The sequence below is a fragment of the Pyrus communis genome, chromosome 16 (genome assembly GCF_041283825.1).
Source record: "Pyrus communis isolate YQ-2024b chromosome 16, ASM4128382v1, whole genome shotgun sequence".
In the NCBI taxonomy this organism is placed as follows: domain Eukaryota; kingdom Viridiplantae; phylum Streptophyta; class Magnoliopsida; order Rosales; family Rosaceae; genus Pyrus; species Pyrus communis.
In genome coordinates, this window is record NC_142580.1 from 3,658,631 (window position 1) to 3,681,333 (window position 22,703).

Consider the following 22,703-nt stretch of genomic DNA (forward strand, 5'->3'; position numbering starts at 1 on the left):
CACACACACACACACACACACACACACATATATATATATATATATATATCATTGTCAGAAAGTTAATATGAAAATATATTATCAGATCTCAGCAATTAGTTAATCAAATATCGCAATTAACGTTGTGAATGAATTTCCTTAGGATGTTCAATTAAATGTACAAAAGGAAAGAGTCTAAGTCAAGAGGTACATTCTGTTAATTACATACAGAGCTTAATATATACTAGTTAAGAAGCTGAAGATACTACGTGCACCTGCTAGTCAAGCCTGCAATATATCCGCATGCATGCGTGGCCTGCAGATACGTTAACCAAGCTTTAACAATATTAATGCTACATATATATCCCACCTACACAACAAAGATTTGCGTTAATTAAGTAGGTACTATCTACTAATTAAACCATGATTAGAATCAACGAAAATACAATTTGCATATCTCATGGACAATACAGGCTTTTGCGTGTTTGTACTGCAGCCATTATGAATGAGAATTATACGCGGTTCTTCTTTTGTAAGCTTTTTCCCCTTTTCCTTTCTAAAATATTTTGATCAATCCCAAATTCTCAGTTGACGCATATTTTGATCTATATAAAATATATAAATGCACATTTTCTACCCCTTATTTTTACTTGAGGCATATATCATGAATGCATAAATTAATCTTAGATTGCATACCACCTCTTGTACTATTTGATAATCATTTCAGTTTTTAACTTTTATATTTTTGTGAAAACAAAATACTGGAAACCGTTTGGTAACTCTTTTTAGTTTTTAGATCAATTGAAAACTCTTTTTAGTTTTTAGACCAATTGAAAACTAAAAACCAAAATGAAGCTAAGTTTTGAAAGCTAAAGAAGTAGCTTTTTATGTAGATGGCGCTTTACCACAGTGGCGGAAAGTAATCATGTGCGCACCCTAATGTTGGTTCGATCCCCACTGCTCCCCCTCCCTCAATTTTCTGAATTGAAAAATAATTACTAAACAAGTTTTTCGTTTAAAAAAATTGAAAACATAACTAAACACACAAAATCAAGTCAAGTTTTGAAAACTGAACTTGAAAACAAAATTAATGTAAAAAACGTCTCGTTAAATTTTCAACTCACATGCTTGATGATTTGACATCCACTTTAATATTTTTTTTCTAAAAAAAAATGTTTTGAGAAATGAATTTTTGCTGTTAGAGATCGTAATAACGTCTGTGGTTTCCAAGAATAACAGTTATAACTTTCGCATGAGCAGATATGGATTGCAAATATGCAGATGATGAAATCAATCCAAATCCCCACAAGGAAAAAAAAGTAAAATGAATTATCACGTCTTAGAGCTTCCTTTAACTTGCTTTGGCTGAAAGAGAAATTAAAGTTGGCATGCAATAATCAAAAGATAAAAGATAGTCAACAACCTAGCAACCTAGCAAAAGATCCCAAGCGTAGCAGATAAGTTCGTAGCCAATGAGAAGTACATGATGTTGATAGTGGTGCATAAAAAGCCACAAGGAAACAATTAGATACACAAAATTATATGTATATACTAGTCATATAGAATAAGAACCACTCAATTATACTTCACGTTTGTGTTTTTTAATTAAAAAGGAAAACACCTCTACTTTAATTAATTCCACAGATTTCAGAAGATTTCGGAATTAAAAAGCTACATTCTTCCAATCATGCGCCTAAAGTAACTTCTCCAGAAATCGAAATTATTATATAATTAAGTTGCTATAATTCTTAGTCTTCATCATCCCTTCAACTTCTAGGGTTTTCAAACCAACAGTACTATTGCCTACATTCTGGTGATTAATATATATCTGCGTGTGTTCAACCTAATAAGCTAGCTAGATGATTGTTAAGAAGTAAGTACAAACGTCAGGTTATGAACTTTTATAATAAGAGAGCAACCTCCACGAGTACACTGCCATTATAACGTCTTATGTTATGAAAGTTATTTTCCTAGGCATTATAAATTGGATAGTACTATCCACATATCTATTTTTACTTCTCACACACCACTCTCAATTTCCGGCTAGTGAATTGAATGAATTGAAGCAGATCAATGGCAAAAGATTAATAAGGGTGTGTGAGAGGTAAAAATGAGTGTGTGAATAACATTATCCGATAACTAAAAAGTACCATCTTCATTATATACATTAAATAGTTAAATAATTCAAGTGAAATATTGGTGTATTATTACCTTTTACTCCAGTCGTCATCGATTTCGCATTCCAAGAGGTACAATGTCTCCAAGAAGCCCTTCATCGGTAGGAAGAGGTGGGGTTGGCTGAGGATCAATGAAGTGGGATGATCCTCCTGCAGCTTGATCATCGTCATGACGCGGGACTACTGCTTGGTGCGACGCCGTTGGGGTCAAATTAATAGGACTAGTTATTTCTCTGGGTCGAATTGTTGGATAATACATGAACTGTGAGGCTGGAGACAGCTGAGCCAACTGGTGGCCTGCAAAGCTAGATTCATGACCAATTACTCCCCCACGAGGGAATGCAACGGTATGATGACAGTGTTGGCCTTCATATGTGGTAATTACAGTTGTGGGATCTTCAGAGGAACGCTCAACTCGTTTCTTCACAGTGCATTTGGTATTTGTGCAGCGATAATAGCTCCTGCAAATTAAACAACAAAAGATTGAGTGTGAGATTCTGCATATAAAAATTATAATGCATGTATTCTGGTGATTAATATCTGCATGCATATCTAATAAACTAATGATTCTTGGTTTGCAAAATAAACAGCAAAAGATTCAGTGTCAGATTGTGTAAGATGATGCATATACATTTAACTGTTAGAATATTCTTTTGTTCCAATAATTCATAACCACTTTGAAGTTGTTTAATCCCAAATTTGTAAACTCTGTCCCTCTTCTCAGTTCACAATCTTTAGATTAAAAGTTAGTTTTTTTAGTGTAGCTAGATAGTGGCACACTCGCAATCTGTACAATCTCTAGGTCTATTTCCGAGGCTTGGAAATTTAGGGTAAAAAAAAAAAATTAAAGCTATCAGTTATAAGAAATTAAGAAAAATATTTCCATATTTAGATGACAAGGATAACAGTCTCAAAATGAAAATATATAGCAAGTACCAACATTTTAGTGGAGATGGTAATTAAATAGTTGCAGACCTTGGAAATGGACTATTTTTAACAGCCTTCTGACCATATTTCCGCCAACGGTAGCCATCCTCCAGATGATCAACTTCACTCTTTGTCACGAATGCGAATCGTTGCTGCCGGATTCTCTTCGGCCCCTTCTTTTTAACCTTACTCCTACAAAATATTTTACCTACAATTATCACAACAAAAACAATATCTTGAAAAATCCAAAGAGAAAAAAAACCCAAAAGATAAGTGAATTCTATGTCATATATTGCAAATTAAACGGAAATGCCATATAAAAGTACCACATATATATTCATGCATGGTTAGTTTCTAATGTGATCCGACTAAAACGTAATGCATATAATTATTGACATCAGTCCACATGATGGCTCAGAAGATATTGACATATGTCAACACTAGTGTGGTATATCATGCATTACGTTTTACCTTAAACTTAAACTGTTAGGGAATAAACCTGTAATTCGTATCAAAGTAAATTAACTCTCAATTCCAAACAATAGCAAAGGGTTCAACATAGTCGGTAGTCGGCAACTAAAAGTGAGGTGGTGCATGTAATTATAAGCCACCATTATTAGGAAGAAATCCAAAAATATGGACCACAAATTAAAGAAGAATCCCATGGCAGGAATATCATCATCGCCCAACTCTCCCTTTATTATGGTAATGCAAATGCTACTTAGAGACAAATATGTCACATGCATCATCCATCACTTACTTACACAAATGCTATTGCAATATTCGCAGTAGCGTTCAATAATTCATACAGCTGACCTCACTTAACGAGATAAAATCTTGTTATTGTTTGCAAAAAAAAAAATCCCTACAGCAAGAGCTATCACATAATTACATTATTGTTCCTAATTAAACCTAAATCATTTAAAAACAAGCATATATAATAAAACTCGCCTTATTTCCACCATGTTCTCACTCTTTACCAAAAAGTGTGAATTTTGGCACGCCATTTCCTGCCGTTAAATTTGCTTTGCCACGCCCTAATTCTCTGTGGAATTACGAAAATGCCACCCCAACTTGCATGAACTCTGTGTGTGTGGGTACAGCTCTAATAGTTTCTCACTTTCTAAAGCGTACGGACGGAGACCCCAATTGCAGATTTTGCAAACCCGTTCTGATATTTTTCATTTTTATCCATTTAATTATTTATTTTGTAAAAAGATCCCTGCCTCAGTTGTAGCCCACGAAAAGCAAGTTAATTACGCAATAAGCCATTATTAATCAATAATACTCAATCATGGAAACCCAACTCACTGTATCTCGGGCGGTGGTTTGCCGCCGGAGCCTGCAGACCTCTCGGGAGGATCCTCGCTGGAGCTCGTAGACGCGGACTGATTGGTCGAAGCGGATCCGACAACCGGGGCCAGGTCGGAGCTCCGAAAGGCGGGGCTGCTACTGCTGCTGCTGTTCTCCAAAACAAGAGGACTACTGCTAGTATTTCCCGCCAAATCGGACATGTCGTCGGCGGCGGCGATGGGGTCGAGGCAGGGGAAGACTTCATCGGGTTTGGAGGCGTCCGGGTTGAAGTTCCAGCCGAAGTCGCTGAGTATGTTGCTGTCTCTGTCGTGGGTGGTACTGAAGAAGTAGACGCTGTCGGAGCCCGGAGGCCAGGTGGACTGAGTCGTGAACTCGGTCGTGGTTAATGGATCGTGTTTTTCGTTGTTGTCGTCCATGAGAATCGATCAGGACGATCCGCCGTGGAGTGGTGGATTGGAATCGTCCGGGAGAATTGAGCATGAATTAGAAGGAGGAGGGGAGAGAGAAGAGAAAATTAGGGTTTTGGTGAGTGAGTGTTGGAAAGGACGCGTTGCTTTTAGAACTTTATGAAGGGGGGCTGCAAAGCTTAGTCTCGTCATGCACAGTTGCAATATATGGAGAGAGGGAGGGAGGTGGAATGAATTAGAAAAAAGGAATCAAATGGAGAAGGAAGGAAGGGGGGAGAATAGAGAAAAGATAGAAAAGTCGCCGTCAACCTTTCAAGTATGTGCCCGGAACGTCTTAAATCATGAGGAAATTTTTTCAATAATATATGATTTACCGTCTTATGTTTCGAACACTTAAAAAATGGCTCCAATATAGTACTGGAGTCTCATATTTATGCAAAGCAAGGAGAGAATGGAGCAACTAGCCCCGCATCCGTCTACATAAAAAGAACGATGGTTTTGTATTGAAGAGTATTCATTCTTGCATTCGTTGGAATTTTTCTCTTAATGTTGTTTGTATCTAAAAATGAAGACAAAACTCATGTCTACTTATTGAGTGCACCTCATTGTCCACTCATTTGTAAATATTATATTGTTATTAGTATAATATTATACATATTATAACCAAAAGCGTTCATTTAAAAATTATCTTTTGCAAAAAACCAATAAAAATAGGGTGGTTTAACAAAACATTCTCGGTATTGTTCACTTTTAACGAAAAACCACATTTATACATTTCCCTGGTACTATTCACTGTACCTTTAAAAATGACTTTTCATTAAAAGAGAAGTTGTTTTGGACTTTTCGTTAGTTTTCCTATAACAATATCATTTAAACATCCTTATGTATGGAACAATTTGACAGTTTTGATACTTCAATCCTTATTAGTACATATGAATGACTAAAAACTTTTTAGTTCAGTTGATTTTTGGCACATGAACTTGAAATAGTTATTCACAAATTAAATAATTTTGATTATGACATTAGCCAGTAAAAATATGTTAATTACAATGAGATGGATGGGTTTATACAAGCAAGTAATATATTTTCCTTTTATTCTTTATATTTATGTCATTTGGATACGGAATGCATCATGTACATTATTGCAAGGGTCGGATGTGGAGTAACTTAATTGATGAATAGTAGCATGGTACTATGTGAATGCCACCCCTTTATGTCTATATATATATATACACGGTTTCTAGTTCAAAATAGTGTTTGAAATTGGCATAATTTCTCACTTTGATCATTGAGATTAAAAATCAATAGAAGTGGTTACTAAATTTGTTCATCGCCAATCATTTGGGTCATTCCGTGAAAAATCTCTGTTAAATTGAGAGTATTTTTATCCAATCAACCCCTCCACTTGCATTCCATTTAACAAATATTTTTCATGAAAAGACTAAAATGATCGACAATAGACAAATTTAAGAACCATTTCTATCACTTTTCAATATAAAAAATCAAAGCAAAAGTTATACTAATTTCATGAACTATTTTAGCTAAAAATCTTATATATTTTGAAGACACGTCATGTGGCCCTTCATGTGGTTGTGAAGGATTTTCGTCATTTTATTTTCAAGTTTGGTAGAATCCCAAACCCTATCTTTTTCAATATGTGTTTTTAATTAACGATGTTGATTGATGGCATATGGATGCATGATGGTGAAGACATATATGTACATATATAATGTACGACTGTTGCAATGAGTTATCCAATTCCCCAATACGCAACATTCATGGCTCTACTTAATTAACTATGTTGCTTGAGTTGTAACATCACCTATTCATACCAATAATTGAGATAACATTAACACGTACGTATAACATAAAATAAAATCCATCTACGGTACGGTTAAGTATTGATTCGTTTATTCTCTTCTTTGTGGCTTTTTCTCTGATATATTTAACAAATTATGAAGTTTGTCATGCAAAATATGAAGCTCAATAAACAAAGGCATGACTATAAGTTAATTAAAGAAATTAATTCTATATTTGTTTATAGAGAACAAGTTTTTTTCGACATTAGTCTATATATATATCAAGGTAACTCTCTGTTAATCAAAGAGGATAAAATAACTAATCACTACTGGTAGTCTAGCAGGTGAAGACAAATTTCAAACCCGTATTCTATATAGAACGTCTTGGGTTCGATTCTATGTGACTCTTTTCAGCTTCTAAAGGAATAGCAATTTTGATAACTAAGGGTGGGATAGCAATTTTGATTTACCCACTTCCTCTATCCCACACCCTAATTTTTTATCTCCTCATTTCTCCATACTCTCATGCAGTAATTAACTCACATACTACACTTACAAAAAAACTCACAGACTACAATTTTTTTCTAGAGTTAAATCGTCATAATTATACGCATAGATAGGCATTACGTGGGTAAATGATACACAATGATTAGATTAGAGTGATGAAGTATTGCTATCATCTTCATGCACCTTATTTAATTAAAATTAAAACCAATAATCATATATCAAAATGTGTTGAAAATGGGAGCATTTTTATCACCACCATTTAGTGTGGTGTATGCTCACCACCCTATTTATCACCGTTAGATGAGTTTGCATTTCGAGATTCGTGTAGTGGATAATCACAAATCTCAAAATTCAAACTCATATAACGGTGATAAATAGGGTGGTGAGCATACATCACATTAAATGGTGGTGATAAAAAATGCACTCGTTGAAAATTGACGAGTGTGGTTCACTTGTCAAATTAAGTTTGAACAATGTATGCTTTACCAAACTTATAGAGCATACGCATATGAAAGTTCATCTCCTTTTACCTTATTTTCTTTGTCGTTTCTTCTACTTTTTACAATAATAAACCAAATATGTTTATTTGAAATGACTTAATTTTCCCCAAAAATAATCGTAGTAACTTAGAAGAGCATATTTAACAGAAGTTCTAAATTTTTGTTAAACTAGTAAGTAAACAGAGTTAAAAAAACTATTTTATTTACTCAATTTAACTTTTCATATCCGACAACACTTTCTATTCTAACAAGTTTTGAATATTTTATTATTAACAATTCAAACTCAATTCATTCATTTTCTAAAACAGTTTTTATACTCTTTATTTTCTCCTTACTCAGGAGTCCACTTGAGTTTTATTATTCTTTAATATTTAATTTATGAACAGTTGCTTTGTAAATTTAACAAGTGACTATTCATTTTAATGTCATAGAAACTCTTTTACCGATTTTGTTAGAGATGTATTTTTTTTTTCTAATTAGAATAAAATTTTGGTTATTTTACCGCATCTATTGGAGATGCTCTAAGTAGCAGCCGCGTACCCTAAATTTGACAGATTTCAAACTTTTTTCAGTCGATGAATACAATTAGTTTTGATTTGGAAGGCATAGCTATTGGTTAAGCCTAGAGGTTAAACATGTGGTCCAAACAAATCATGGTCCATATAAAAAACCTTTGACGTGGAGGTGTTATGTCCTTCCATACCAAACGCAACAATCACACTGTTATCCTCAATAAAATCACTCTTATTTTATTTTGGGGGATAATATTGTTACTCAAATTTAATACTACTTCCTCAATTACTTAATCATCCAGAGGCCAAGGCTTTTGAGAGGGAGGGAGAGAGAGATTGATACCTAAATCTTTTTAATTGATATAAAAACTACTTGAGTCTCAAGCAAGCCCATCGTTTCAACCAAAATTTATAATATAAAATAATAAATAGACCATTTGTTGTTAAAGAGAAACTATTGCCTGCTTCAGGTTGTATTTCAGGGCATTTTATATTGGAAAGTATTATTGGTATTCCAAAAATCTCATTTTACACTCCTCATAATTGTATTTTTCTTTCCTAATATAGAAAGTTTAGAGTCTAAAATGAGATTTTTGGAGTGCTAATAACAATTCCCTTTATATTTTGGTATATCTAATTGTCAAAATCCTTTGTCAAATATAAAGAACTGCTAACTTTGAAAATTATTGAGTATATAATACTTCGGAACGTTATAATATTTTTATTCTTTTGAGCAATTGATGATTAACAAGATTTATTTGTGAGTGAAAGAAAAATTAACATAAAATAAATTTATTGTCACGTTCATTTTATGTTAATTGATTTTTCATGATAGGAATGCACTCTGCATATTGTTAGAAGGGTGAATGCCAGGACTGAGGACCCCGGAGACCCACATGTCATTTCACAAGATTTATAGAGATAACAATTGGGTACGTGGGGCAATTGGATCGATAACCCTACGAAAGCTTCGAAATCTTTTTGAATCGTCCACTTGTGGGTTTGTTGGACTCCATATAATCGCCTGCGGTAAAACATTAGGGTTCCTCCTAGAAGTGGGTTGACTCAAAACTCGGGTTTTTTACACAGTCCGCGGGCTAAGATCATAGAACACATGACTTGATGATTAAATTTCTTGTTTAAATTAAAAAATATGATATTCAATTATCAACCGTTACATCCTATGATCTACAAAATATCGCATGAAATATTATCTGTAACATTTTACTTAGTGTTTATCTTGTTATCATTAAAGTTTGACACTTAGCACCAAAGTTTAGTGCTAATCTATTTATAAGTTGGAAGTCCTAGATTCGACTTTCATTGATAATGAGTTCAACACCAAATTATTATAGCTAATTTATCATGTGCTTAGCGAAAATTCTCTACTCCTAAGTGTAAATCGGTAGTTGTATTAAAAAATAAAAGAAGAGTTTTTGTGAAGTTTAACTTGAAAAGTTACCTAAAAATATTTAGAAATTCAGAGGGAATATCTGCGTTATGATTTCATGGTTGAATTATAAAAATAAAAAATAAAAAGAAAAAGATGTGGGGGTCTAACCTCCATATCCAAAATTTGTAATGTCTCATCTCGAGTGGTTGCGGTTTCATCGTCATCATAAAGTTGAGAACAGTACCCCTCACCGTCCCTTATTTTGGCTCCACCGGCGGGTTCTATTATTTTATCACTAGCATTTACCTACATATTTTGTGTGTATGAACACATTTTTTTAGAAAATGAGTACAAGAGAGGGAGAGAGAGAGAGAGAGAGAGAGAGAGAGAGAGAGAGAGAGTGTGGGGGGAGTGGGAGGTTTTAGTTTTTGGTTTTTTTTTTTAAATTTTTTTATTAATATTTGAATTATTTTAGCATCACCTGTAGGTGAGGCTTCAATAAAGAACAATAAAATTTGGACCTGTGAAATTACATTTTTGCCCATCGTTTTTTTGTGTGATAGAAGACTAAGTAGTATTTTCACTATCTTTTGGTTAACAAAGAGAGTTCATTAATTAATAGAGATATTACAAATCTCAGATCAATTATTATCTGCCTACATTAATATTAATTATTTTTATGAATTAATTAAATACAATAAGAGATCAACACCTATGTGCAAATCTTTGAATCGTTGGTTCTCAATATGATGTCTGTAGCATATAGGGCGGGATGGCTCCAAGCTAACAAGATCCCCGGCACAACTGATGGAGAAAGCTTCTTGCTCAAACCTACCCTAAAAAAATATGAAATCTTTTATATTTTTTGATCTCATCCGATTCCACGCAAACGTCGATTCAATGTGAGAGCTTCTTTAGTAAACAGTAAGGTTGTCATATCGATGATTTGCTCCTACCCAGGACCCGGAAAGCTATTCTAGTTGAATGCGTGTGCACTTGATTACGTTGCATTTTGTTAAACTTTGAATAAAAGAAACGATTGACTCGCTAAAAGCCTAAAACATGAATTCTTCAAAAGTCCTCACCTCCAACCTTTAGATAAAGTAACATCACAAATTCAGAATTCACCAAACAAAACACCAAAATCCAGCTCAATCTATACAAAATACAACATATGACAGATGGAATTTTATATATATTTTCGGTACAAGTAGAAATCACTTGGAATATATTAATTGAAACAAACAAGATATATACCACGTTCCTTGGATTTGGAACTTTATCTTGATTTATTTTAGACATTGTCATGCATGACTCGTAACCTACGCCAATAACGCGCTTTTTATTTTTTATTTTTTTAGTTTTTTTATCATGTATTAATCTGCAAGCCAGTATGTCATGTATAAATGATATAATATGCATCATTTTACGGTTTTAAACAGTTTAGATTAAACATTAAAAAATTTAAACGTATGGATTAGATAATTCAGGTGGGAATTGGATCCCATTTGGATCTACTTTGTGGGGATCTAGGAATCCACACATCTTAGCCATTCTTCGTATATTGTGCGATCATAAATCATTTGATTTTTTTATTTAAAATTAAACACAAATAGTATCTGATGAAAACTGACCGCACAATATAAGATGAACGGCTAGGATGTGTGGATCCCTAAGTTCCTCACAAAGTGGATCCGGAGAGGATCCTCTTCCATTCATGTGCACCATATTTAGCATAATCTTCTTATTATAATAGTATGGAATATAAATTTAAAAGGTACCAATCAAATCGTTATGAGATTAATGTATGTAAATGATGATTCATGAGGCTCAATATATCATTTTCATAATGTCCCAAGGATCTGCATCTGTATTCTCTGCAGCACTAGCAATGCCCAAATTAATGTGATAAAGACCAACTTTTTGTCTTTTTTTTGTCCTTTTTTATTTTTTATTTTTTTTTATTTTTTATTTTTTAAATTTTCAAACAAAGAACGATTTGGGTTCCGATCGACCAAACAGAAACATAACGTTTGGAAGTTCGGCCAAGCACTTCCTGTTCATATGGGTTTTAATTTTTTTTTCGTCGCTGGTGATCGTTGGTTAATTATGTAGCAAATTATATGATAAGGACTCAAAAGTTTTGTTATCAAATTTTCAAGGAGCACTTTCCTCGAGTTTCTTTCTACTTTTGGTTTACCCTCGCTCTAAAGAAGTATATATTGACAGGGGAGGCATATTGTTGTAAGCAATTCATATTTTATCAGATAAATATAAGCAATTTCAGATAAATGTAAGAAAAAGATCCAGATCACTTTATTACAAGCATAAATATCACACAAAGAATTAGGTCAAGGGCATTATCCCAATAACCAGAAGCATTGAACCCTAGTGGCGGCAAATGCCATGATTTTAGCTTGAGAAACCATTTTGTACCGTTCCCTTTGCAAAACCCTAGCACTGAAAGGGACATACACAACCATTTGGACCAAAAGATATATGTTCTGTGGAATCTTAACGGCTCACACAAATATATGCATGTCGGAAGTGAAATATACCAAATAATATGTATATGCATGAACCAAATATTGCTAGCAAGCTTTCATGCACAAATAATTGTTGGAGATCGAGTGTCCTTCTTTTTAACTTTAGCTTTATACATTATATATAATATATTTTATAGAATCATTTTTTATCAAGTGGTGTTGCTTTACAATGTAAATAACTTTGTTTATGTGCTGTATGAAAGAAAAAAACTTCTCTCAAAGTAGAATTTTTCATGAACTTTTGATTATCTTATGATTTGACGTTAATTCTTGTGTCAATATTATAAAATATTATGTTAAAAATATGAAGTGACAGATAATACATAAAAAATCTCATTTTTAAGAGAATTTTCTTAACATTTCTCATCTTGAAATTAAGGAGGGACCACCTTACAAAAGTTCTATATGGCCTTTTCTTTTTTTATTTTCCTTCAATGTATGAGTTGCATTGGCATTAGAAAGAGCCTGCCGATTACTTAACCACTTCAATCACATCATAAGTTTAAGAAACCCAGACAGGGAAAACAAAAATGTTTAAACTTTGTATAAAATAAATATTAAAGATTTAAATATATATACATACAGATATGCTATTGGCTCTCATTCTGCAGCTTAATATTAAAAAACTCGCAACTGTATAAATGGCTTGAAAAGTCATGCACTTCATGATGTAGCTAGCTAACAAACTAGGGCAGAACAAACACATTTGTGAACTATAATGCTAGGGCATGCAAGTCCAACTTCATAGATCTATGTTTTTCCCGCGTTAATCATCTTACATCAATATCACAATATGCACCTGCAATTTATGCTTAGGGTTTTTGGAGTAGTTTTTCCCTTTTTATTATTATTTTTTTTCAACTGTGCATAAGAGCATGATATGCTTCAGAATTTTATCGTTTGTTTCTTTGGACTCTTCGACCAACTAGATGAAGAAAAGATATTGGCATGCACCTGAGCTTTGTAGAATTTTTAAATTAATTATAGAGATGGACCATATCAATTTTACAAACTAATACATCAGTTGCAGTAGGCCAGTAACCAAGGGCGAAGCCAATTAAGGCTTAGAAGGGTCATCTTGACACGTCCGACCCTGATATTCCCCAAACACCAGGGTATACATGTGCTGGCCGACACCCGAAGGTGACAAAGCCATACTAGAATGCATGTGAACCAATGAATATAAATAAGACTTATAAATTTAAATGTAATTAATATACAAATGAGAAACGTGTTCAGAGCATATAACTAACTCTAGACACTAAAAGGGAATAACAAAAAATTGAATGAACAAAGAGATGGGTCCTACACCGAGAGGACTCAAAGATGCCAATGCGGGAGTGCCTTGACACCTGAGTTGTACGCCTCGAATCTAAGTCTTGAGGGGGCGCAAAACAAACATAAGTGGACCAAGTTGATATATATATATATATATATATATATAATACTGAAATAGTTGTTCGATAACGTAATAACCCCCAAAGTTTTATGAAAACTAATAGAATAATATGTGATAGGTTTTCCGAAACCCTAGCATGTCATAAAAACATATATAGTATATAGTGTGCTAACTAGTGGTATTAGTATCGCCCAAAGGCATATAGAACTCTTCCTTCAGAACACTTCTTTCACAAGTATCAATCGCCCGTAGGCTCCTACAGTACCCAACCCGTAGGTCAATATAAGTATCATTGCCCGTAGGCAAAATAGTGATCACTAAATATGCACAAATCCTTGAATGTACTCATTCAAAACATAAGTACATGTATCTCAAAATCATCTTCATAGCATATAGTTATCCATCATATATACTATAAAGAAGTGTAAAGAAAACATGTTCATAAATAGTATATAGTCATCCATCATATATACTACAAAGAACATAAGTTCGATAAAATATGGTATTCCAAAATATTCACAGTAAAGCATGATATATCATAAGTGTAAATCTAATTTACTCATAAAACGTAACCATTAAATCATGCTTTTCACATATGCATTTCTACTATTAAAATATGCATTTTAGAAGGGGTCCACTCATAGATAATCTGTCTTCGAAAAGCCACGCAAACTAGTGAAGATGGAAATGCCACAATAAATGCACCTTGCACAACGGCTAACTAGCCGTGGTTTGGTTGGAAATAGCCTCGAAATTGGCGGAGGTCGCAGGAAACTTTGGTTTCCCAAGTAGTGGCCGAAAATCGGCTCGAAAGCCGTTGGACTCACCGGAAAACGGGGTTCCTTTAGTCCCGAGTTACATCGATGCCAAGCCTTTTGATGAGGGTGTGGTCGCCCGTTGCAGGTGTGTAATGGGTGTGTACTGGTCCTTGGGAAAGAGAGATCGCTAAGGGATCTGAGAGAGAAAGAGCACGGGAGAGTTGAGAGAAAGTGAGGAAGAGAGAGAGAGAAGAGTGGGCCGAGGGGACAAAATCCAAAGGTGGGCCCTTTGGGCACACCTATTAAGGCCCTAAAAACAATATTTTAAACCAAATATCCCATAGCCCAAAAGAATTTACCAAAAATACCCTTCTATTCCGTAAAATTCGGAACGAGTTGTCACGCATCTTTTGCATCACTGTGGCAATGTAGTTTTGCTCCTCATATTTTGCTAAGTTTGTTTTGCCTTGACCCTTCTCGCCTTGATAATTATTGAATTCCTTACTAATGTTGTTTGGCTTTTAGTTAAAGTAGGTCAAGAAAAGTATATGTATAATAACTTTTGGAATGATAATTATCCGTCTACTACATAGAAATTTATTATAAACAGCTAATGAGAAATAGTGAAACACTAAAAAGACAAACAATAGAGATACTGCATAATTAGAATGAATTAGAGATTATGTATTAGTATTTACGATAAATACTGTTTAGACTAATTATTTTCAATTGAAGGTGAGAGGTTTTACATTTGGCTCTCATTATGTGATTTAGTCAAATCCCTCACCTCATTGTGTAAAATAAAATATCATTATATAAAAAATAGATCTTATACTCATATAAAATTTGACCTTCGTGACAAAATCTCTGACTCCGTCACCAGTAACCATTGCATTATTAAAGTAGGAGTAATACTATAGTTTTTCTCTATTTAAAGGTGGTGGTGTGTTGTTGGCCTAGGAACTCTAGGTGATAGGTTAATTTATCATTTGCGTGACAAGGAGAAAGAAATCGAATGAGTTCCAAAACAACTTTTATTAAAAGAATCATATTCCAATCGAGGCATTTTTTATAAATTATGTTATCTCACATTGTTAGGCGGCCAGTTCCAAATTCCAATCCACTTTAAATGGTGAAGACATTTCTCCTTAGGAATCTCATCGATGGGGATCCTCCCAACAACTAAAAAAAAATATGGTTAATGGAGAAAATGGCAAGCTAGTTAACTTTTGAGTTTTGAACTTTAGTTGAAAACAGTAAGCTAATTATTAACTCGGGCAAATTAAACCAATTTATTGGTAAAAGAGTTCCTTTAGAAAGGTAATTTTAAAGGAGCATGGGAAAGAGAGGGAATACCTTTTAAATTAAGTTAAAGAAGGAGGACTCTAAACTAGGATTCGGAATATTGTGCTTTGAGTTGGATTCAAAACTGATTGGCTTCCTCAAAAATGGCACTTGATAGAACCATTATTCTTTTTTAAAGGAGCTAGGGTTAAGAGGAACATTATCATCACCATGAGAGAGAGCTACCTCACTATATATATATATAAATGTAGAGAGCTATTAGACCCACCCCATTATCTTATTTTCCCACCTACGTTATAATCCCACCCATCTTAAAAAGTTAAAAAAATAAAATGCTATTTCCCCACCCACTATTATTCCCAAAATAACCTTTAATATATACATACATATGAAATTATAAAATTGTCTCTTAAAAAATATAACAAATAATATCTAAATGAAAACCACTAAGGTCTGCAAATTCAAATGGAAACGACAGAGGTATCCAAATTCAAAAGAATTCGACAACGACAAATTCAAAAATACAATGGACAAATTCAAATGACCTACGCACAAATTACTCTTCTACCTTTTCAATAGAAACATAATCTTCTACTTCTTCCGTACTTCTTACGTAGAAGCGTCACTTCCACCTGTTCAATGAAAAGGTCATCTTCTAAGTCCGTTGATATGTTTTTACTTTTTCTAAATGAAGTAGATGAAAATATGAGTTAGGGTTTAAGGTAGACAAATCGTCTCCCACACCCAAACTTTTTTTTAAAACAAAATTTAAGCAAAACAAGATAATTAATGTCCTTATCAGTCTTTTTGCAAATAGACAAATTTGTAATTAAAAAAATTCATTAAAAGGTGGGTGGGAAGATAAGACATTGGGATGGGAATAACATCACTCTAAATATATGAGCGTTAACCAATTAATATATTAATGTGACGCTAATTACTGATCTGAATTTGCTCCACAACCTAGCTATATAAGCTTAGCTATTTACTTTTTACTCTACTGTAAAACAACAGGTTCAATCTTCCATATGTCTCTCGCGTATTCATGAATTGTACGGTCACTGCTGAACTTGTACGAACCAGCTGTGTTCAAAATCGACTTCCTCGTCCATCTCTGCACCATGTTCGTGTACATTTATAAGGAAGTTAACGTTCAACGAGAAAAGAAGTAATGAATTAGTTGTTCAAATAATATACAATCACCTTTTGGTCTCGATATGCCTCATCAACCTTGTCTTGGCACTCAAGGTAACTAGGGAAGTCCTTGCCAACGAGAAAGTAATCAGCACGACCATAACCTTCATTTCCTTCCAATGATCCCATGAGTTCATCATAGTTGTAAGGACCAAACACGCCGGTTCTCACAAATGCCTTCACTTCTTCGAACCGCGGGTCCGGAACGAACTGCATTATATGTTAATTAGGTCTAATAGTTTGTTAACTGAGTGATTAGTAATCAACTAATCATATATTCTACCTTTCCTTCAGATCTTTCTTTCCTTAGCCCGGCAATTTCATGAGCATGTGCACCAAAGAGGAAAAAGTTGTCCTCTCCAACCTCTTCTCTTATTTCGACATTTGCCCCATCTAGGGTTCCAATTTGTACGCAACCATTCATTGCAAACTTCATGTTGCTAGTTCCACTCGCCTCCATTCCAGCAGTGCTGAGAGAGCCACAGATTTAGTACCATGATTACCATTATTTATGATTATGCCAAGTTCAGAAACGTTTTCAGACAACCAGAAGCACTTTCATGAACGTTTGACAGAAAAAAAGTTTAAAGTATTTGGGTTATGGTGCTTTCTATGATAAGCACCTATCAAGCGCTTCCTTGAGAAGTGCTTCCAAATGCACTTGAATTTTTCTTAAGAACTTTGTTATGCTTCTAGCAAAAGCGCTTATGAGCATAACTGCTTTCTATAACAGCATTCCCAAAGAGACCAGAAGTTTATGAGACCAAATGATAACTTGTAATTGAAGCAATTGTGCAGAAATGAATCTAGAAACCTGATATGCTGGGAGAGCTCACTACTGGGAATAAGCACTTCAGCAACACTGACATTGTAGTCAGGAACAAACACAACCTGTGGTTGAAACATCAAAGACATGCACATTTCAGCAACTCACTCAAAATTATTGACAAGAATGGACATGGTGAAGCAGCTGATAATTTCTATGAGCCAAAAACATACCTTTAAAAGGTCACCTATGTCCCGATCGCAATTCACAGTGGCTCCTACATCTGTGATAAATTTCACAATCCTCTTCGCTTGGATGTAGGTTGCGAATGCCTTTCCTCCAAATATACACACCCTTGGAACAAACTTTGCTTTTCTTTCCTCAGGACTCATTTCCTTCATTTTCTTGTAGCGAAAAATGATACCCAGGATGTTCAATAGCTGCCGTTTGTATTCATGAATGCGCTTCACCTGATATTATATATAAATTTAGTTGAAAAACAGGACCGGAGGAAACAGGGGAAATATTTATAGTATCAGAAGTTTACTTGCACATCAAACATTGCGTCAGGGTTGACTAGATAACCAGTTTTTTCCTTGAGGAAGGATGCAACCTTAATCTTGTTTCTCCTTTTCGCTTCCCTCCATTCGGATTGGAGATCTTCATTATCAGCAAACTGTTAAGAAGTTACGCAATGTGTAAAAAGAGACTATATAAAACAAGCAAAAAAATTCAGTACATTTGCGTGATGCAGGTAGTTTGCACAATGCTGATAGAACTTGCTATCATCTTACACAAAAGTGAGATTTATAAATATTGAAATTCATATATTGAAGTGAAGAAAAATCAAATGACCAGCAGCTATGTATTCAATGACTTGCAGGTTAGCTAGTTATGACATCTTACCTTCCGAAGGGTGACCAACATGTCAGTATTTCTTACCCAATCGTCTGTTCCAATCCATTTGGTTATAATTTTACTTAGACCTGGATTGCAGAAACGAATCCATCTTCTCGGTGTCACCCCATTTGTCTTGTTTTGAAATTTCTCAGGCCACAACTGCCAGAGGTATTAATATTATGTGAAAAATAGCGGACAAAAAATATGCAAATACTAAATGGACGTCAGTAACACTTCCAAGTTTTGTTATAGGGTTTATACCTTATAGAAATCGTTAAATACTTCATTCTTCACTATTTCGCTGTGAATCTCAGCAACACCGTTTACTGCATGTCCACCAGCAATGCATAGATTAGCCATTCTCACCGTCTTTGGAAGTTTAGGATCCGGTTCAAATGTAACCTCATTTTTTGTATTAGTGTCCAGTCCTTTAGATAGACCTACTTCATCAGTGGTTTTAGCTTCTTTATCAGAAAAATCAACTTCCTCAACGTGATCAACTGCAGAACTTTCTTCTGATTTACAGAGAATTCCAATGACTGAGTCAGGCAGATTGATATTATCAAGAATTCTCATTTCTCTCAGTTTTTGTTCCAACAAGTTAAGATCCTCTGTGCCGTACTCAGCAATAATGGTATGAATTAGCTGGTCAAGAAGACGAATATGTTACATACTACAGTAGAAAGTAAAGAATGAACCTTTTGCTCATTAAATGAATTTTCCTCGCAAAACGCTGAATATTACCTCCTCATCAATCGTTTTTATGATCTCAACGTGTCGAGGAAGTAATTCCTGTATGAGCTGCAAACTCCATTTCTCCAATGCCTCAGGTAATACTGTATGATTAGTGTATGCAACAGTTCTGCAAGATAATCGACGAATGAAAAAGCATTCGCTTATATATAACTATACATGTAAGGAAAACACTCCAAGTCACAAGGAATGCGCCAACTTGCACCTAAATAACTAGTCAAAATATCGAGAAGGGAAGTACCTTCGAGTAATAACCCAGGCTTCCGTCCAGCTCAAGCCCTTAACGTCCATCAATATCCTTATCAACTCCGGGATGCAGAGAGTTGGATGAGTATCATTCATCTGCACTGCAACCTTCTCAGGAAACTCCTCCCATTTCACAGACTCCCCCGATCTTCTCTCAAACCGCGCAACTATATCTTGGAGAGAAGCCGAACACAATGTGTACTGTTGCTTTAACCGAACTGATTTTCCCTCCATGGATTCATCCCCAGGGTACAATATATAACAGATCTAATGAAGATGAAAAGATTAAAGTAACACAACCATGCAGATTTGGAAGAATAAGTGTAACAATTATGATGAACACATACTAACCTTTTCGGCATTCTTTAGAGCTGCATACGCCTTGGCATGATCTCCAGTGTTGAAAGCATGTAAATCAAACTCTTCTGGTGCTACTTTTGTGGACCAAAGTCGAAGGTTTATGGTGGTTTTAGTTTTAAATCCTGGTATGGGGACATCATAGGCAACCGCTGTGACATTTTCTCCTCCAATCCATGTCTTTTTTCCATCTAGCCCAGAAACAACTTCGCCGTAGAATTTTACAGGATAGCTCACATCATTTCTTGGAATTTCCCACGGATTTCCCATCTGATAAGGGATAGTGTTCTTAATCAACAAAATTTAGTGAATGACTTTTAACAGAACAGGAAAAAGTAAGTCTCAATGATCAAACCTCCAGCCAATTTTCAGCAACTTCCTCCTGCCCATCTTTTGTAATGTGCTGTTTAAATAAGCCATACTTGTATCTGAGTCCGTATCCCCATGCCGGGTAATTTTGAGTGGCCAGGGAGTCCAAAAAGCATGAAGCAAGCCTCCCCAACCCACCATTACCAAGCGCAGCATCCGGTTCCTGTCAATTAACAACACAAAATTTAGAGACTGCCAAAGTAACCAGACAATATTAAGTAAGTCCATTCGAAGGAATGCTCAACGGAAATCGCAGTAAAGTTAATCAAATGGTCAGGGCATCTGACCTGCCTAGCTACATCCTCTAGATTGTGCCCTAGCATTTTCAAGGCGTCTGCATAAGCCCCCGAAAGCTCCAAGTTACCAATGGCATTCAGCAATGCTCTTCCCTACAACAATTTTAAAACATAACAGATGAGACGTCCTTATGCTCAACAAGCAATGTATACAAAATAGAGGTTATTTTCGGCATCAGGATAAAAAGAGAAGTTCATGGCAAACCTGTAGAAACTCCATTGAGAGATAATATGCCTGCTTTACATTCAGCCTGTCATAGTACTCATATGTAGCGTTCCAATTAACAATGAGCATGTCACGAACACTTTCAGCGGTAGCGTAGAATGCCTTGGGAAGCGCAAAAGATTCGATAGAGAAAGAGGGTGTGAATTCGGCATGGTATTTGATATTCGATGCAATGGATGAAGAATCCGGAGGAATTGTAGCCAAACTGCCTGAAACATTTGATCAAATCAAATAACAACTTAATCAAGTCGATATAAATGAGCGAATATAAAGATTTTTGTAAGTGTTAAACTCCCAAATTATTGAAAGTGCTTTTGACAGCATAGAAAAAGTTGAATGCGCTTCTGGGTTAGCAAAATACATGGAAGAGAGAATTTCAACTTGCTTTTAAGAAAACGCTTTTGAGCTGAAGTGCTGTCTAGAGAAGCATTTTCAAACGCACAACGATTGGCCTCCTAGAAAAAATTCAGTGACGGGGCAATGAAATCTTCAAAGTGAGATTGTGATGAACCCTTTGACTTAAAATTGATTTAGCAAAGTAAGTTCCCACCTCAGCTGAGATGGGTAGAAAGTGCTTATGCAATTGGCTATGAAAGCATCAAATCTTTTCACTTTTGTGAAAAAAGCACGTTGCAACCAAAATTCTAAATCAAAAGGAAACAATTTAACCAAACCTTGTTGGGTTTGAGTGGCGACATCTTTGTCATCAGTCGCCACGTTCTTCACACGAAGCTGCCTCCTTGCTCGGCTGCGGGAACAAGTGGTTGTTGTGATAAAAAAGGGTCTCGAGTTTCTTCTTATGTGGTTGGAGTGTATGAAGGTTGAGACGAACTTTGACGGCGTCGATTTCGTGGAGAATGGTAATGCCGCCATTGCTTTCTCAGTATCCCTCTGAGAAAGTTAGTAGCAGAGCAAGGAGAGAATGAGTGAAAGAGAGAGTGTGTTGCCTTTTGTCTGCTTATCCTCCTCACGTTTTAGACGAGGGAAATGCTTTGATTCGTCGTCTTCCAACGTCTCCACTATTACTTAGTTTACCACATTAATCTTTTTTCAATTAATTGGCTTTAATCCAATTAATGAAATTTTTTGTTCTTGCTCCATGTGCTTTTCATCCTGAAAAAGCTTACGAGGAGGGGAGCTATCCCATTTTAGAATCAGAGTATATCACAAACTTCTTCGAGAATTTACAAGGGATTTTAGTTCCTTTTTTAGTTTTTATAAATCGCCATTGAAAGAGGTAGCTGATAGTAGAACTCGAACCTAAATTTTGATTTAACGAAAATAACGATTCTTACTAACTCAACCAACCCTCATTGGCATTATTCACTTAACTGAAAATTTGGCACAATTATTTGCATGATATTGTTCCTGCATTTCCTTGAAATTTCTTGAAAAGTACGTGAAGGTTATGATCTCACTTTTAGCCAAGATAAGTGGGCCGTTCCGTTATCCTAACAACTTACCCTACCATGCAAGCAACTATCACCTTATTTTGGTGACTTGCCCCTTCAAATTGCAACTAGCCACTTTGATTTTGTTAATTTGTTGTTTTTTATCTGGCTGAGAATTTGATCTTTGTTTGTTGCTAATTCATTTTCCAAATCACCCTTTTCAAGAAATTTTGTTGTTCATCCATTCCTCGCAAGTTTTTTAGCGTGACGTCTCATGTCACGTTGTATTACTAATCGAAATGTTATATATGAGTCAACAACTTGAATGATATTTCATAGGATTAAGTTATATAATGATAAACATATACACATATTATAACATGAGAGCTCTAAAAACGTCATATCACAATTTGACGATCACACTGAAAAATTAATCATAGGGCAAAAGACTGGTATCTAACAATTTTAGAATGAACCAACTACCAACTAATTTATTGGTGTTCTCGACTACAATGTACAAGTCTCAATCTCATATCCGCTCTTATTATGAGGAGAAAATTTTTAGTATGTTCGGAATACGAAACGGTAAATCATATCTTATTATACAATTGGAATAATTTTTCTTTCAAGTGTATCTCCAATTATTTAATAACATATAGCATTCCGCTGTGTATTATGGGCA

At 34.9% G+C, this 22,703-nt stretch overlaps 2 protein-coding genes across 7 annotated transcripts; both read right to left on the minus strand.

The window, feature by feature from the left end:
- Positions 1 to 95: 95 nt before the first annotated feature.
- Positions 96 to 5,252, minus strand: LOC137730454 (putative WRKY transcription factor 57). 6 transcript variants are annotated; one of them, XR_015957912.1, is made up of 4 exons: positions 4,395 to 5,158; positions 3,132 to 3,275; positions 885 to 2,617; positions 96 to 349 (listed from the first exon to the last, which is right to left on the minus strand). XR_015957912.1 is itself a non-coding variant. In XM_068469443.2 (4 exons), exons 1-3 carry the CDS (start codon positions 4,811 to 4,813, stop codon positions 2,206 to 2,208), a joined length of 975 nt encoding a protein of 324 aa, XP_068325544.1. In that variant the 5' UTR covers positions 4,814 to 5,252; the 3' UTR covers positions 96 to 295; positions 2,191 to 2,205. The 6 variants fall into 6 exon arrangements, 5 of the variants coding, with proteins under 5 accessions (XP_068325544.1, XP_088544158.1, XP_088544157.1 ...); XM_068469443.2 differs by having other exon boundaries at positions 96 to 295; positions 2,191 to 2,617; positions 4,395 to 5,252; XM_088688032.1 differs by having other exon boundaries at positions 96 to 295; positions 2,191 to 2,617; positions 3,132 to 3,291; positions 4,395 to 5,162.
- Positions 5,253 to 15,893: 10,641 nt separating this feature from the next.
- LOC137731907 (alpha-1,4 glucan phosphorylase L-2 isozyme, chloroplastic/amyloplastic) lies at positions 15,894 to 21,582 on the minus strand. Its single transcript, XM_088688012.1, has 16 exons — positions 21,305 to 21,582; positions 20,610 to 20,839; positions 20,396 to 20,497; positions 20,095 to 20,271; positions 19,734 to 20,009; positions 19,378 to 19,649; positions 19,128 to 19,245; positions 18,645 to 19,028; positions 18,390 to 18,542; positions 18,031 to 18,159; positions 17,717 to 17,953; positions 17,532 to 17,608; positions 17,001 to 17,187; positions 16,727 to 16,927; positions 16,513 to 16,637; positions 15,894 to 16,155 (listed from the first exon to the last, which is right to left on the minus strand). The coding sequence occupies exons 1-15, from the start codon at positions 21,501 to 21,503 to the stop codon at positions 16,521 to 16,523; spliced, it is 2,859 nt and encodes a 952-aa protein (XP_088544138.1). The 5' UTR covers positions 21,504 to 21,582; the 3' UTR covers positions 15,894 to 16,155; positions 16,513 to 16,520.
- Positions 21,583 to 22,703: the final 1,121 nt, after the last annotated feature.

What these genes read in the sequence shown, in the direction of transcription:
- LOC137730454 (XM_068469443.2), bottom strand. Translation starts at nt 4,813, where the DNA reads ATGGACGACAACAACGAAAAACACGATCCATTAACCACGACCGAGTTC. An exon ending in AAACCACCGCCCGAGATACA is followed by an intron (nt 3,276 to 4,394) that starts GTGAGTTGGGTT and finishes AATATTTTGTAG; the next exon opens with GAGTAAGGTTAAAAAGAAGG. An exon ending in AAAAATAGTCCATTTCCAAG is followed by an intron (nt 2,618 to 3,131) that starts GTCTGCAACTAT and finishes TTTAATTTGCAG; the next exon opens with GAGCTATTATCGCTGCACAA.
- LOC137731907 (XM_088688012.1), bottom strand. Translation starts at nt 21,503, where the DNA reads ATGGCGGCATTACCATTCTCCACGAAATCGACGCCGTCAAAGTTCGTC. An exon ending in CTCTAAAGAATGCCGAAAAG is followed by an intron (nt 19,650 to 19,733) that starts GTTAGTATGTGT and finishes CATCTTCATTAG; the next exon opens with ATCTGTTATATATTGTACCC. An exon ending in TATTTAACGATTTCTATAAG is followed by an intron (nt 18,543 to 18,644) that starts GTATAAACCCTA and finishes TACCTCTGGCAG; the next exon opens with TTGTGGCCTGAGAAATTTCA.